Here is a 15,714-nt window from a genome sequence, read left to right on the forward strand (position 1 = left end):
CAACCTAAGTGTCCATCGACAGATGAATGTATAAAGAAGGTGTGGCACATATATACAATGGAATATTACTCAGCCATAAAAAGAAACAAAATTGAGTTATCTGTAGTGAGGTGGATGGACCTAGAGTCTGTCATACAGAGTGAAGTAAGTCAGAAAGAGAAAAACGAATACTGTATGCGAACGCATATATGTGGAATCTAAAAAAAAAACAAAAAGATACTGATGAACCTAGTTGCAGGGCAGGAATAAAGAGGTAGACATAGAAAATGGACTTGAGGACATGGGGTGGGAGGGCGAAGCTGGGGCGAAGTGAGAGTAGCATCGACATATATACACTACGGAACGTAAAATAGTTGGCTGGTGGGAAGCAGCAGCATAGCACAGGGAGATCGGCTCGGTGCTTTGCGATGCCCTAGAGGGATGGGATAGGGAGGATGGAAGAGAGGCTCAAGAGGGAGGGGATGTGGGGACATGTGTATGCATATGGCTGATTTGCTTTGTTGTGCAACAGAAACTAACACAGTATTGTGAAGCAAGTATACTCCAATAAACATCTATTAAAAAAAAATACTTTGCCAAATGAGGAGTTTCCATCTCTCTCTCACCTTCCAGCCTTGTACAAGGCAACCCTTGCCTGCATTTCTGCCAAACTGCTGCTGCCTTAAGCATCCCTGTGTGTTCCTACCTCCAGACCACTGCTCGTGCATTCTTTTGCTTCTGGAGCCTCTCCAGCCCCATTTCTGCTGGTTGAAATCCTTCAAGACTCTTTTCCATGACCACCTCTTCCTGGTTCCTCCTTCGCATAATGGAGTTTGTTCTCTCCTTCCAGAGCACTCTTATAGTGTTTCTGACTCTTCCTTGCCTTAACCAGCCTTTCCCATGGCTCAACCAGGTTGAACAAATTGGGGTGTACATTGGGTACCTGGCTCCTCACCCACACAGACCAACTCTGGACCCAGGATGGGCCCTTGGCAAACTTCCGTTCAAGGACCAATCACATCCTCTTGGCCCTACTCTTGGAAGCAATCTACAGATTCAGTGCAATCCCTATCAAACTACCAATGGTATTCTTCACAGAATTAGAACAAAAAATTTTACAATTCGTATGGAAACACAAAAGACCCCGAATAGCCAAAGCAATCCTGAGAGAGAAAAACGGGCCTGGAGGAATCAGGCTCCCTGACTTCAAACTGTACCACAAAGCTACAGTAATCAAGACAGTATGGTACTGGAACAAAAACAGAAATATAGATCAGTGGTACAAGGTAGAATGCCCAGAGATAAACCCACACACATATGGGCACCTAATTTACGACAAAGGAGGCAAGGACATACAGTGGAGAAAAGACAGCCTCTCAGTTAAAAAATGGGCAGAAGACCTAAATAGACATTTCACCAAGGAAGACATACAGATGGCCAAGAGGCACATGAAAAGATGCTCAACATCACTAATTATTAGAGAAATGCAAATCAAAGCTACAATGAGGTATTATCACCTCACGCCAGTTAGAATGGCCATTATCAAAAAATCTGGAAACAATAAATGCTGGAAAGGGTATGGTGAAAGGGAACCCTCCTGCACTGTGGGTGGGAATGTAAATTGATACAACCACTATGGAAAACAGTATGGAGGCTCCTTAAAAAACTAAAAATAGAACTACTGTATGACCCAGCAATCCCACTACTGGGCATATACCCTGAGAAAACCATAATTCAAAACCTAAGTGTCCATCGACAGATGAATGTATAAAGAAGGTGTGGCACATATATACAATGGAATATTACTCAGCCATAAAAAGAAACAAAATTGAGTTATCTGTAGTGAGGTGGATGGACCTAGAGTCTGTCATACAGAGTGAAGTAAGTCAGAAAGAGAAAAACGAATACTGTATGCGAACGCATATATGTGGAATCTAAAAAAAAAACAAAAAGATACTGATGAACCTAGTTGCAGGGCAGGAATAAAGAGGTAGACATAGAAAATGGACTTGAGGACATGGGGTGGGAGGGCGAAGCTGGGGCGAAGTGAGAGTAGCATCGACATATATACACTACGGAACGTAAAATAGTTGGCTGGTGGGAAGCAGCAGCATAGCACAGGGAGATCGGCTCGGTGCTTTGCGATGCCCTAGAGGGATGGGATAGGGAGGATGGAAGAGAGGCTCAAGAGGGAGGGGATGTGGGGACATGTGTATGCATATGGCTGATTTGCTTTGTTGTGCAACAGAAACTAACACAGTATTGTGAAGCAAGTATACTCCAATAAACATCTATTAAAAAAAAATACTTTGCCAAATGAGGAGTTTCCATCTCTCTCTCACCTTCCAGCCTTGTACAAGGCAACCCTTGCCTGCATTTCTGCCAAACTGCTGCTGCCTTAAGCATCCCTGTGTGTTCCTACCTCCAGACCACTGCTCGTGCATTCTTTTGCTTCTGGAGCCTCTCCAGCCCCATTTCTGCTGGTTGAAATCCTTCAAGACTCTTTTCCATGACCACCTCTTCCTGGTTCCTCCTTCGCATAATGGAGTTTGTTCTCTCCTTCCAGAGCACTCTTATAGTGTTTCTGACTCTTCCTTGCCTTAACCAGCCTTTCCCATGGCTCAACCAGGTTGAACAAATTGGGGTGTACATTGGGTACCTGGCTCCTCACCCACACAGACCAACTCTGGACCCAGGATGGGCCCTTGGCAAACTTCCGTTCAAGGACCAATCACATCCTCTTGGCCCTACTCTTGGGGCTTTGCAGGCATGTCTCCTGGGGTTGCCATGAGCAGATTTTTTTTTTTTTTAATTAGCAAAATTATTGGAAATACATGATTAAAATTGTCCTACAAGATTATGCATTGTGTATGTATGTATGCCTGTGAATGTATGTATATTGTGTATGTGCATATAAACTGTTAATAATTTTTTAAAAGATAAAATCATGACTCATACAAGTATAAATGAATACTTGTCAAATATTTTATTTAACTCATTAATTAGTATGAGAACCAGTAAGATATTACAACTGTATTCCAAGAGAACTGAGACTACTGCACTTTTATGGTCAGGTAAAGAAGGCTGACATAATCTTTAAAATGGATAGAAAATTAGTCAGTTTTCCCAGGGTGATAATCAGTGGGATTCCATGAGACATCATGTGCCTTTATATGGGCTGGAAGTATTTGCATTACTACATTTTCTACAGGCTAACATCTATCTGTACAGAGTTTAAAATAGCCTTAGTCAAAGACAGATATGGACAGCTAGCCAGGACACTTACTAAATTTCAAAGTCATAATTTTCTCTTGTGTTACTTATAACAGTCTCCATTGCATCTCATATTTTACATTAGATATATGACTTTGTAGTTTATTTTTCAGAAACCAATAGTTTGTATCTAAAGAGGTAAAAATTACTTTTTTTAAAGCACCCTAGTTCCATTCCATACTCAGTCTGTTGAATCCATTGGTCCATAGATTATCCGCAGCACTAAAAATTCTTTCCATACCAACAGTAGACACTGGAATTAAAATAGAGAATTTTGAGCCAGTTTTAACATATTTGAAGCAACAGGTTCTTCATTGAAAAGCATTTCCACGTATCAAGAAATGTTATTTTGTTGAAAAACATTTCCACGTATCAAGAGATGTTATTCTCTCAAGGCAAGGGAACAAGATACCAACGTCCTCATAAGGTAGATTTGGAGGGCCTTTTTGTTTTTCTTCTATGGAGGAAGCTTCCTGTTTTGAACTATTTACTAGAAGAAGGGAATTTTTCATCATTAGTCAAGTATGAGTGCCACATACAGGCTCTCAGAGCACGATAAGGGAAATTTCCAAAAGCAACCTGCTTCTTCAGGTATTTGACCAAGATTTGTGATCTTCATGACATTTGACCCTGTGGTTTATGAGTCCCATTTATCCCTTGCAGCTGATACTTGCCACCATGAAAATTATTTAAAATCAATATTCAGGGATTTTATTTTTACCTTGTAATTTTAGTTCACTTTGCATATATGGTTTTGCCCCTTTCTCAATCCTAATGTATAGTTTTGCATTTTGCCTTACTTAATAGAGATTTTACCTGTTTTATTGTGATTTTTATATAATTTAGTTCTTGGGTTTAGTTATCATGTCTATAGGTTCCTAATTTTATCTATTAATCAATTTCTCCTACTCCCGCCCGCACCGCCCCCCCCCGCCCCGCAGTTTTCCTAGTTTCTTGAGTTGAATGTTAAGTTCATTTGTAGTCTTATTGTTTAATTATATAAGAGTTAAAAACCATGCGTTTTTCCTCTCAGTACAGTTTTGGCCTCATCACATAGTTTAACGTATAGTGATCTATACGTTCTATATGTTTATGGTTTGTAAATAGTCCATTACCTTGGCTTTTATTTCTTCTTTTACCCAAGAATTATTGGAGTGTTCAAAAATTTCCAAGGAGTTGAATTTTTAAAGTGTCATTGTTAGTTTTCTCATTCTTTTGTTCAACAGATCTTTAGGCAGTGTTTTCTCTGTGTCAGGAACCATACCAGTTGCAGGGAATAGTGGAGTGAATAGAACCAGCATGGTCACCGCCTTCATTTGCTGAGGGAAACACAGATATAATCGTACAGATAATCGTAATAAATATTATGGAAGGGAAATCTCAGGGTGGCCCAATACTTCTAAACTTTACTAGAAGTGAAGTTGCCTGTTGTATTTAGTGAACTTTTCCTTAATCTTATTTCCTTACCTCTTTTCCTGAACATGAATGCTTTTAGTATCTGTTTGACTTAGGTAGGCAGATAATTTGTTTTCTGCATGTAGTTCTGATGGTTTCTTCCTGAGGCTTCCTGTAAACTCTAAAATCTAAAGGACCCTCAATTCACATGAGGTTTTCAGTTTATGGCTCTACTTGTAATAAAAGTTTAAAACATGTACAAGTAAATGTTGTTATTTTTTGGATAAACAAATCCTATATTAAAAAAATTAAATCTTAAAAGAATTCTTTCAGCATAATAAATGCACATGAATTTTAAAAATCACTAAGTACTGAAAGTCTTAGTGAAACAACTAACACTCATTGCTCGGTCTCTCCATACCCCATTCACTCCCCCAGAGGCAGACCCTCAGAGTTATTTAGTGGTTTCTTCTGGTAATTTCTGCCACGTTTCCATCAATGAGCTTTTGCTACAATTTCTTGATCCACTCACTTTAGACAGTATGTGGTGACTTCTTTGTATGTTGGGTTAGTTTTCCTGAACCACCTTTCCTCATTCTTCAAAAACACTCATGTTACTATGGTTAAATCCCTTTTATTAAATGAGTATTCATGTTTTAATTATTAGGAATGTGCAGATATGGTTCTCTGTATAGTCAAGTGGTTAACTACGAATAACATGTCTTTTCTGAAATACTCTTTTGTTTCCCCGGCATTTCTAAATCTCTCTCTCTTTTTTTTAAAAAAATTAATTTATTTACTTTTGGCTGCATTGGGTCTTCGTTGCTGCGCATGGGCTTTCTCTAGTTGCAGAGAGCGGGGGCTACTCTTTGTTGCGGTGCGCGGGCTTCTCACTGCAGTGGCTTGTCTTGTTGCAGAGCATGGGCTCTAGGCACGTGGGCTTCATTAGTTGTGGCTCGCGGGCTCTAGAGCACAGGCTCAGTAGTTGTGGCGCACGGGCTTAGTTGCTCCACGGCATGTGGGATCTTCCCGGACCAGGGTTTGAACCCATGTCCCTTGCATTGGCAGGGGAAGTCCCTCTAAATCTCTTTTAAGGAAAAATTCTTACTCTAGCTACCACTTATCTACCAGATATTTTATATGTATATGTAAATACACACATAAACATATATTATATTATATAATATCTTACCAGATTTTTGTATATTATATATAAAATCTTTATTTTATTTAATTTTATTATACATAATAAATATATCCATCCCCCCCCACAAACGTGCTGTTCTGTCAGGTTTTCTATCAAGACTTCTCTTTCTCTGGCGACATCTCTTCTGGGCTTGATAGATGTAGACCAGTCATTCTTGAGTCTTGCTGTTCATCTGTCATCTCCCTTTACTACTGCTGGACTGGGTCCACTGTTTCCTGTATCCCATATCTTCCTGGACTTGGTTTATTCTTTTCATTTTGCTGGGGGAAGTTCTCAAGTAGTATTCAAATGCTTGCATGGGAGATAGATGTTCTGAGCTTTTTTCATGTCTTCTAGCATCCTGTGCCTTCCTATTGAGGAATCTGATGCCATCCTGGATCTCGCCTGTGGGCACAGACTGGAGGAGATGAGTGTAGTTAACCAGTCCCAGCCCTTCTGAATGTGTGTGTGAGTGTGTGTAGGCAGGGATGGAGGGTGGGTAGGAAGTATGTGTGTAGAGAAAAGGTTAACAGAAAGAGGTGTGGCCTGGAGGAGCCTGGTTTTAAATTTAGGAAGCATGCAAATGTGGCTGCCTTTGGTTGTCCCACTCCACTAAAGAACACCAGTTGTTGGTTTGAGGTCAATCTGCAGGGTGATTTTTAGGGACATCCTCCAGGGCTCGAATCATGTTGGCCTGGTCATGTCTATGTCGGGACACAGATGTCCTGCTGATCAGCTCTGTGGTGCCATGCATAGAGGCACTTGACAGGCTAGGCAGATAGGCCAAACATGCCAGGGGACAAGGACAATCCCTCAGGTGGGTCCAGAGACCCAGTGGAGGGAGCATTGGGCACCAGTATGGCTCAGCTGCAGTGTGTGTGAGGATAGCATAGGGATTTGTTTGACTGCTGGATGAACATGGGTGACTGCCAAAGGATTCGGTGGGGTTCTAGGTTTCATTAATAAAGAGATGACCTGCCAGCCAAGGGGGTGAGGGGCCTGCTCAACTTTACAATGGGGCAATTCACAGCTAAAGCATCTGGTTCTCATCTGGGTATACGTAGTTCATGTAGTGAATTCCTTATCCTTAAAAGTTCATTTCAAATGCCTCTCTCTATACAGCTTTCCTTGACGCTTCCCTTGCCCATAATTTACTCGTTGTTTGTCTGGGTTCTTGGTCTCTATTTACTTACTTACCATGTTGCTATAATATACATTGAATCAAGTTCCCCAAGGATACTCTGACAAGTCAGTTAATCCTAGTGATTATGAACCTGAAATAGTGGCAATAACCCTGGCTCCATTTTCGTCCCTGGGCTTTGTAAAGATCAGATGAGTTGTATGTTATGGTGCTTTACAAACAGCGAATGGGAAATAGCGTGGTTTCCTGTCCATTTGTTAATGTGATGAATAACAGCCTTAAATTAGCAAGCCAGTTAAGCAGCGTCATCCCTAGCATCTGTGTAGCATCTCCACCCTGAGGTGTCCTGAATTTCTCAATGGAAAAAAAAAACCAAACAGCTTGCTATTTAATCTCCAACTTCTTCAGCACTGGGACCTTCCTTTCAGCTTTTTCTTTTGCCTCTCCTCTCTGAAGTCCTTAAGCTGTCACTACTCAGCTAGGCTGCACCCCCTGTGACTCCAGAGGCTGAGGATCAAGGAATTGGCCGATGCAGCCTGAGTTCCCTGGTGCACCAGGCATGGCCTCAGTTTGGAATTTGCAGACCTGGGTCCCAGGAACCCAAAGGGGCTGTTTCAGTACAAAAGGCCAGCTTCCCCTGGTGCTGGACAGTCACTGTTCTACTTCTCTCTGCTGTATGATGGAGCTATTGACCACTGGCCTATCTCAGTGTGACTGATGTGACAGGGCTGCTGGTCCCGGTCCTTGCACAGACCATGGGGTCTCAACACCACACTTGACCAAGGATGCTCCTGGCCTAGGGTCCACACCTCCATTTATACTCCTGGGCTCCGCCATGGATCTCAAATCCCAGAGGCACTGGCCCTGGAAGCTAAACTTGGGGGTTCCCAACATCAGCCACATGCTGTGCCAAAGCCAGCCCTCTCTGGCTGATCCTTCCCCAGATCCTCTTTTTCAAGCCTGCTCTCAGCCTAGACTCCTTTCCTCAAAGCCATTTTATTCAAGGAGACTTATTGCCATTTCCTGGCACTGGGCCTTGACTTGGGACATGCAGGATGACCACAGCATGAGTCCTTAGCATCAAGTCTGGAGAACCAGGATTCAGTTTCTTTTTCTTTCTTCCAAGAAGCCTCCTTATGAACACTGAGCCATCCCTTCCCTGGTGACCAGCTTTACATTCCAGAGATCTCAGTCATGAAGGCTCTTACTTCTCTAATCTCTGGGCTGTGGGTGCCTGCTTATCCTGTATTTGCATAACTAAATCACCCCTTAGATGACTGCATATGGAAAAGAAGTTTGGCTTATTTTGAGTAGAACACCATACCCAGTGTAAATATGACACAGCCATAGACCACAGGGAATCTGGAGGAGATGGACCAGATTGGAGAGATGGCCTGCCTATGTGCACAGCATACGCAGGTGAAGCGTGTGAGATCTTCCGGGGCCTTCAGCCATGGCAGAGATGTTGAGGAGAGAGCAAGAAGCTCTCTGTGGACACAGGGAGAGAGACCTGATGTGACTGTGAAATAGCTCTGGGTGACCTTGAGCAATTTGCTTTACTCTCTGAGCTCCTTGCTGTTGTAGGGTCTATGCGCCGTGAAGGTGGGTGCTATGCAGGGGATTCTGGCATCATCTAGAACAAGGGACTAGGTAGCTTTGGAGGGTATCTTCCAAGTGTGAGACTATGAAAAATGGCAAAGTCGAGGCTATGAAACACTCCATCTCTACATGAAACAGCTCCTTAAAATCCTTAGTCGTGCCCAGGATTCTGCACATCATAGACGTGCCATTTAGGACGTTTCCTTTTAGTTTTCATCCGCAGTTATCCTTTCCTCTTTTGCTTCTTCCGGTTTATTTCTCTTCTCTCTCATACTCTGTTTTTTTCTCACTCCAGCTGTTGAATCGAAAAGACAAGACCACCTTTGAGAAATTGGACTACCTGATGTCTAAAGAAGATAATTACAAGCGGACTCGGGAATATATCCGAAGCCTGAAGATGGTTCCCAGTATTCCCTATCTAGGTAGGAGTCTGAATTGGATTATTATTTTTTAAGAAACCTGCTCACTGCCAGATAAGATGTTTTTACAATTTCTAGTTGAGAAATTTCCATGAAGCAGCATGGGCCATGGATAAAGAGGTGATTGGTTGGCTCCTTGGGTTAGAACAGGCTATTGATACTTCCTGAAGATGGGAATTTCCTGATGAGGGTCTTGAAACAAGGGATATTCTGCTGCTAATACAAATGATCTGTGAATCCCAAGCCTTCCCAGCCTGCAGCTCAGAAGGGTCACAGGACTCTTACTGGTTTATCCACATCTTCTTGAATTGGGGGAACTCAGGCCCAAACCCCTCTCTTCTGATTCTCTGGATGTTATTAATATATAAGATTTGTTCCAACAGAATTTTTATAATGATTATTGACTTTACTGATTCGAAAATAATACATGTTTATTGCAAGGAACTCGGAAGAGAAGAAAATTAGTATCATTTGCTATCCCACCTAGAGATAATCACTATTTTGCTTCATATCTTTTCATTCATTTGGATGCATATAAAATCTGTATGTTTACTCTGTCGTGAACATTTAATGTTATTACCTGCATTTCTATACTATGACTCAGTTCCATCACATGGATTTGTCCAACTGGAATCTGCTCTCTAATATTGACATTTGTCTATACATTTTTGCTATTAAAATTTTGCAGTGGACATCCCTGTTGCAAAAATCACCTATACAGTTATGATTATTACCTTGTAATAAATTCCTGGAAGTGTGATTACTGGGTCAAAACTTTTGCAAAATTGTGTGCCTTTTCATGTATACTTCAAAACACTCTCCTTAGAGGTTGTAACAACTTATATTTTCATTAGAAGGGGAAGAAATTGCCTATTTTCCCCATGTGCACAAATGCTGTGTATTTTCATGTGCTTTTTTTTCTTTTCCTTTCTTCTTTTTTTCCTTTGCCAGTTTGACGGGTGAAAAATATTTCTTGTGGTTTGGTTTTTTCACAGTTATGGTAATTTTATGAAAATTTTCTATCTCTTTATGATCTAAAATAGTATTAAGAACAAGTGAAATTAAGGTTTTATGGAAGTGACTCCTAGTATTTTCAGAAATCTAGTGTACATTTTTTGAGATACATTTTTGACAACTTTTAACTGTCCTCTATGAGCATTGTGTATTTAATTTTCTAATTCTTTTAAAGCTAATTTGGAAAACTTAATGTTAGTAGAAAATTGTTCATCTCACCCGAGTTTTCGAAATTATTAGCATAAAGTTTTTCCTCGCATAATTTTTTTGAACATAGGGTTTTATATAATCACTTATAAATTTTAACCTCCTGTGTATGTATGGTTATATTTGCTTTGCATTCCTAATTGTTTGCATTTTTGTTTTCTCTTTCTTTTTTTAATTTGCTTTGCCAGAGGTATGTCTGTTGGTCTTTCCAAAGAATTAGACTTCATATTTGTTTATCAGTCACATTGTCTTCCTGCTTTCTAATTTACTATATTCCATTAGTCTAGGATGTGCCTTTTTTCTCCACATTTTAAAATCTCTCAAATTGAGATGCATCTTTCAATTGATGCTAACAAAGCATTGTGACATTGTTTAATTGGCAGCAGTTTTTCTTAGTGATACATAAAATTACGGTGCATCCTAAATTTATAATAGATGACATCCTAAATTTGATGAAATATGGAATTTATGCTTTTGTCTTTTATAATTCATTTCTTCTGCTTTCCTTAAGTTGTTTTGTTGTTGTAAACAAATTATTGGCTTATTTGTATATATATTATTCTTTCTACTTTCATTTGGAAAACAGTTAAGGGTATATATTTCCATCTAATTGCTGCTTTTGTTGTATCCTACATGTTTTAACGTATAGTGTACTCAGTGATATCTTTAAATGTTCTGTAATTATAGTTTCAATTTTTCTTTTATCCAAGTGTATTTAAGGTAGTGTTTTTTTTTTAATTTTCAAGGGCTTGAGTTTTTGGTTTTTTCAAATGGCTTTATTGAGTTATAATTCATGTATCATCCATTTAAAGTGTACAATCATTGGTTTTTAGTATATTCACAAAGTTGTACGACCATAAGTGCAATCAATTTTAGAACTTTTTAATCACCCCAACGAGAAACCCCATACCCATTCATAGTCACTCCTTTTCCTTCTAGCCACCTGCCTTCCACCCCCTCACCCTCAGCCCTAGATGAACTGCTAATCTACTTTCTGTCTTCATAGATTTGCTTATTTGGGACATTTCATATGAATTGAAGTGTACAGTGTGGTCTTTTATGACTGGCTTCTTTCCCTGAGCATCATGTTTTCAAGGTTCATTCCTGTTAGAGCATAATCAGTATTTCATACCTCCTTATTGCCAAATAATATTCCATTGAATGGATGTACCACATTTTATTTATCTATCATCATTTGATGGATATGTGAGTTGTTTCACTTTTTGGATAACACTATTTTGGCTCACTATTTCACTATTATGCATAACACAGCTATGAAGGGCTTTGGTTTTTAAAAATGGTCTTCTCTCTATTTTTTTAACATTGTTTTAGAATATATGACACATACGCTTTCTAGGTTTTTAAAAATGTTTGATATTTATCTTGTGGTTTAATATAACATCAGTTGGTGTAAATATTTCATGGGTGCTGGAAAAGATGTAATCTCTCAAGTTACTCTTATAATTACAACATTCAAATTTTTCATTTTTGACAACCTGGTCTACCAAGGACAGAAATATGTCTTAGAGTCCCCTTGCATTTCTAACAGTTTCTGCCTTACATTATTTAGTATGCAGTTGGCCCTCCATATCCCTAGGTTCTGCATTCATGGATTCAGCCAACTCTCGACTGAAAATATTCGGGAAAAAAAATCCACAAAGTTCCAAAAAGCAAAGCTTGAACTTGCCAGATGCTGGCAACTATTTACAAAGCATTTAATCGTATTACGTATTATAAGTAACCCAGAGATGGTTTAAAGTGTAGGGGAGGGTGTGTGTAGGTTATATGCAAATACTATGCCATTTTACATAAGGGACTTGAGCATCCCTGGATTTTGGCATCTGCAGGGGTCCTGGGGCCAATCCCACATGGATACCAATGAATGACTATATAGAAGTTTATAACAGTTGCAGATTCGTTATGAAGTGTGTCCCATACAAAACGATCTTGATTCCATTTATTATTTGCTTTTATTTAGTTAGTGTTAATTCTTTGAAATCTGACTTATTTTTCCTTTGAATTCATTTTATCAATCTTTGACTATATTTTGCATTTTAATATTTTAAGTTGTTTTGTCTTAAGTGTGATTCTTAAAAACCGTATTTAGTTGGGCCCAATATGAGAGATCTTGCCTTTTAGTAGGGGAGTAAAAGTCTTTCCCATTTATTTAGACTTAAGCCACGTTATTGAATTATCATTCTTTTTTCACTCTTCCTTATCCTTTCCTTGTTCTCGTCTTACCGCTTGCTGTAAACTACAGTGCCTTTCCACCCAGATCTGCAGATGGAGGGCATGTTGGTGTGTGCAGCTCCCAAGCCCATTCCCACCTTGCCTGAGGCTAATCAATCGGAGGATGTAGATGGCATTAGGGTGCAGCCCACTGGTTCAACTAGCAGAGGGGCTCCAGGATCGTTAAGGATGGCCTCTTCTCTCTCATAAAATGATCACAAGAGCTGCTGTTGATTGTCTCCTTTCTCTGTGCCCGGTACCTTGCTGGGTATTTTAAGGCACCATCTCAATGAACGCTCACAAAATGGCCCAGTGAATAAGCAGGTGCTGAGAGGTTGCCCCGGGTCACATAATTGGAGAGTGGCAGAGCCTGGCCTTGGCCCCGTGGTGTGGCTATAAGCCCTAAGCTCTTTTTTTTATTAATTTATTTTTTTAATTTTTGGCTGTGTTGGGTCTTCGTTTCTGTGCGAGGGCTGTCTCTAGTTGCGGCAAGCGAGGGCCACTCTTCATTGCGGTGCGCGGGCCTCTCACTATCGCGGCCTCTCTTGTTGCGGAGCACAGGCTCCAGACACGCAGGCTCAGTAGTTGTGGCTCATGGGCCTAGTTGCTCCGCGGCATGTGGGATCTTCCCAGACCAGGGCTCGAATCCGTGTCCCCTGCATTGGCAGGCAGATTCTCAACCACTGCGCCACCAGGGAAGCCCTAAGCCTTAAGCTCTTAACACTGCCCTCTCCTGACACGCTACCTCCACTGTTCAGGTCATTATTTTCCTACTCCTCCCTTTCAGTTGCCACCTGTATGTCCTCTGCCATTTATGACTTGTGGGTGGCCTCCATTGGGCGCTATGTGAAGTGGGATGAATTGTCTTGGCTCTTTCTTGTGACACTCTGTTCTTGGACCACAAACCAGTGCTGTCTTGGGCTTCTGAGAGATTGGTCGGTGGGCCTCAGCCAAGGGCTAACTCAACGAATACCATCTCCCCTTGCTGACCTGTGTCCCTTCTCATCAGACCAAGCGTGTGCTCCCAGACCCCTGCCCTTCGGATGAGTCCCCTATTCAGGCCTCTGGCCAGATGCCCCTCATGCGTGACCATGATGGCTCTCATCAGGCCGCAGGATAGGTCCACACTTGCAGCGGACATGTAGTCCGTGCCAGGGCCCCTTGCCGTTGAGTTTTTGGACAGATGCCCCCTCCTTGTCCTTGATCACCTCATCTCAGCGGCCTCTTCCTGGCAGGTACTTCCCAAGAGACTCCGTGAGGGCCTCTGTTCTCCTGTAAGACCCTCCTTGTCCCTGAGTGAGCCTAGCTCCACTGCCTGCTCCTATTCCTTCCCCGCTACGAGGATTTCCCTCCCCCCTTGAGCCAATCGGACTGCATTTCTCATCCTTGCATCAGAATGACTCCTGCAATGCGCGAGTCAGACTGAAAGAACAGGAGGCGACTCCAATGTGCTCTCTGTCCTCAGAACGGTGTGTGAGGGTTTACCATGGCGGGGTGGGGGGCACGGTTTCATTAAAAAGAATTAAGAAAGATCCCATTCTGAGGCTCAGCGGGGCCATCCGTCCTGAGGGCAGCTAAGGCCTCCCTGCGCCTCTGATTGTCATGGACAGACCCTGCCCAAATCCAGGTTGTGGTTTTAGTACTGGATTCCTCTTGAAAACCTAACTTGTCCTGGGGATGGATTTGTTTATCAAAAGAGGAAGAGTTACATAATTCCTGGAAAGTACAATATAGGAAAAAATGTCTGAAACCGTTTCTTTTTCCCCTGGCAACGTCCTCACTGTAGGTGTTTCCTTGGGGGAGAGGGAGTTATTCTCTGGGAGGGACTTGAGGTCAGTCCTTGATATTTCCAGCTGCTTCGTTTAGTTCCTGCTTGAGACTTTGAACGCTGCTTCAGTGGTTATTTGCCTCTAATAGCAAGTATAGGTTTTTCTTTTGTAACGATTCTTTTAAACCTCTGTGGAAGGTTCTACACTAACCGGTTTCCTGGGACTATTCACACATGTGTCTCTTACTCCATGTAAAGATACCCTCATGTAGTACTGGCACGTTATTAACCACGTGGGTGTGTATTCCAACTCCTTCCAATGCAAATTTTAGAGCCAGTTGGCTGCACTTTGGTGCACTGTTTCTTGTGAAGCATAATTTAAAAAACACTGAGGGAAAAACTTACTATATTTCAAAAATAAGACTGTCTTTGTCTCAAAAAGTTTATTCCCATTTACTTCAAAGTGCAAAAATAGTGGTGGGAAATAGTCAGGTCAGTTATTTGCAGCTTAATTTTATCTGATAGCTACTCCTTGTAAGTACCCTGTTCAGGTCAAAGTGATAACAAAAGCAGGCAATGAGCTGTGAAGCGTGGCTACAGCATTTATTTCCAAGTAGCTTTATTGATTTAGAGGGTGTTTGGTTTTCAGAACCTATAGTTCCCTCCAGGAAATAGCTAAATAAAATTACAAATGTAATAGATTTTAAAAGGTTTAGAGCCTGATTCTAAAAGTAACTACAGGCAGTGTGGAAAATTGTGATCTCTCAAGGAACAAAAACTAGGCATTCTGACAGTTCTGAATAGTTAGAGAACATTTAGGTTCCTGGTAAATTTACCCAGACTTCTAATATGTGAAGTAAATTTCTAGAAGCTAAGCTATTCCTTCAAACAGCCAAACCCTCCCATTTTTAAAAAGCAAGGCTTTATTTTCAAATATGGACTCTGAAGTTTAAAATAAAGGCAAGTTGTTTCCAAATTCTGAGTATAAAATTAACAGACTTAAACTGTGGGATATCTAAAAGGACTTTCGAAAAGAAGTGGTCATTGGTCAAAAAGAAGCGTTTATGCTGATGCCGCAAAGCCCCCAGAACAGCTGGGAGTGAGGGGCTCACACTCTGAGCCTGAGGGCCTCACACGCCAGGCCCTCTGCAAGGCGGGTGTGTTCTCACCCGGGCATCAGACTTCAGTTCTGCTCTGGTGGCGCTCACGGCCCAGACCTGATCACTGGCAGTGAACTAGAAACCAAAGTGAGCCGAGCACTGTGGAGGGAAAGGCAAAGGAGTGAATAAAGGGGGACCTATCCCAGGTGGGGGACCAGCAAGGGTTTTCTGGAGGGAAGCCCTAAAAGATGAATAAGCTGGATGAAGAGGTGGCATGTGAGCATCCCAGACAAAGACAACAGCTTGTGCAAGAGCCCTGAAGTGGGGAAAAACATGTTTGCTGGGAAAACTGCCTGGAGAGTAGAGAATCAGGGGGAGGGTGTCATGAGAAGCAGCTGGAATGG

General features: G+C 41.4%; 1 protein-coding gene across 2 annotated transcripts in view; it reads left to right on the forward strand.

Moving 5' to 3' along the window:
- Positions 1-10,678, forward strand: part of RALGPS1 (Ral GEF with PH domain and SH3 binding motif 1) — a 104,643-nt gene extending 93,965 nt beyond the window's left edge. Inside the window, exons 8-9 of one of the 2 annotated variants that reach the window (XM_028493509.2) lie at positions 8,869-8,995; positions 10,402-10,678. In XM_028493509.2, coding sequence (XP_028349310.1) covers positions 8,869-8,995; positions 10,402-10,433 — 159 coding nt within the window. In that variant the 3' untranslated portion in view covers positions 10,434-10,678. Of the gene's footprint in view, positions 1-8,868; positions 10,007-10,401 lie in introns of those variants that run through there. The other variant, XM_028493507.2, reaches the window with a different exon arrangement.
- Positions 10,679-15,714: the final 5,036 nt, after the last annotated feature.

This window comes from Physeter macrocephalus, chromosome 9, assembly GCF_002837175.3.
Source record: "Physeter macrocephalus isolate SW-GA chromosome 9, ASM283717v5, whole genome shotgun sequence".
Lineage (NCBI taxonomy): Eukaryota > Metazoa > Chordata > Mammalia > Artiodactyla > Physeteridae > Physeter > Physeter macrocephalus.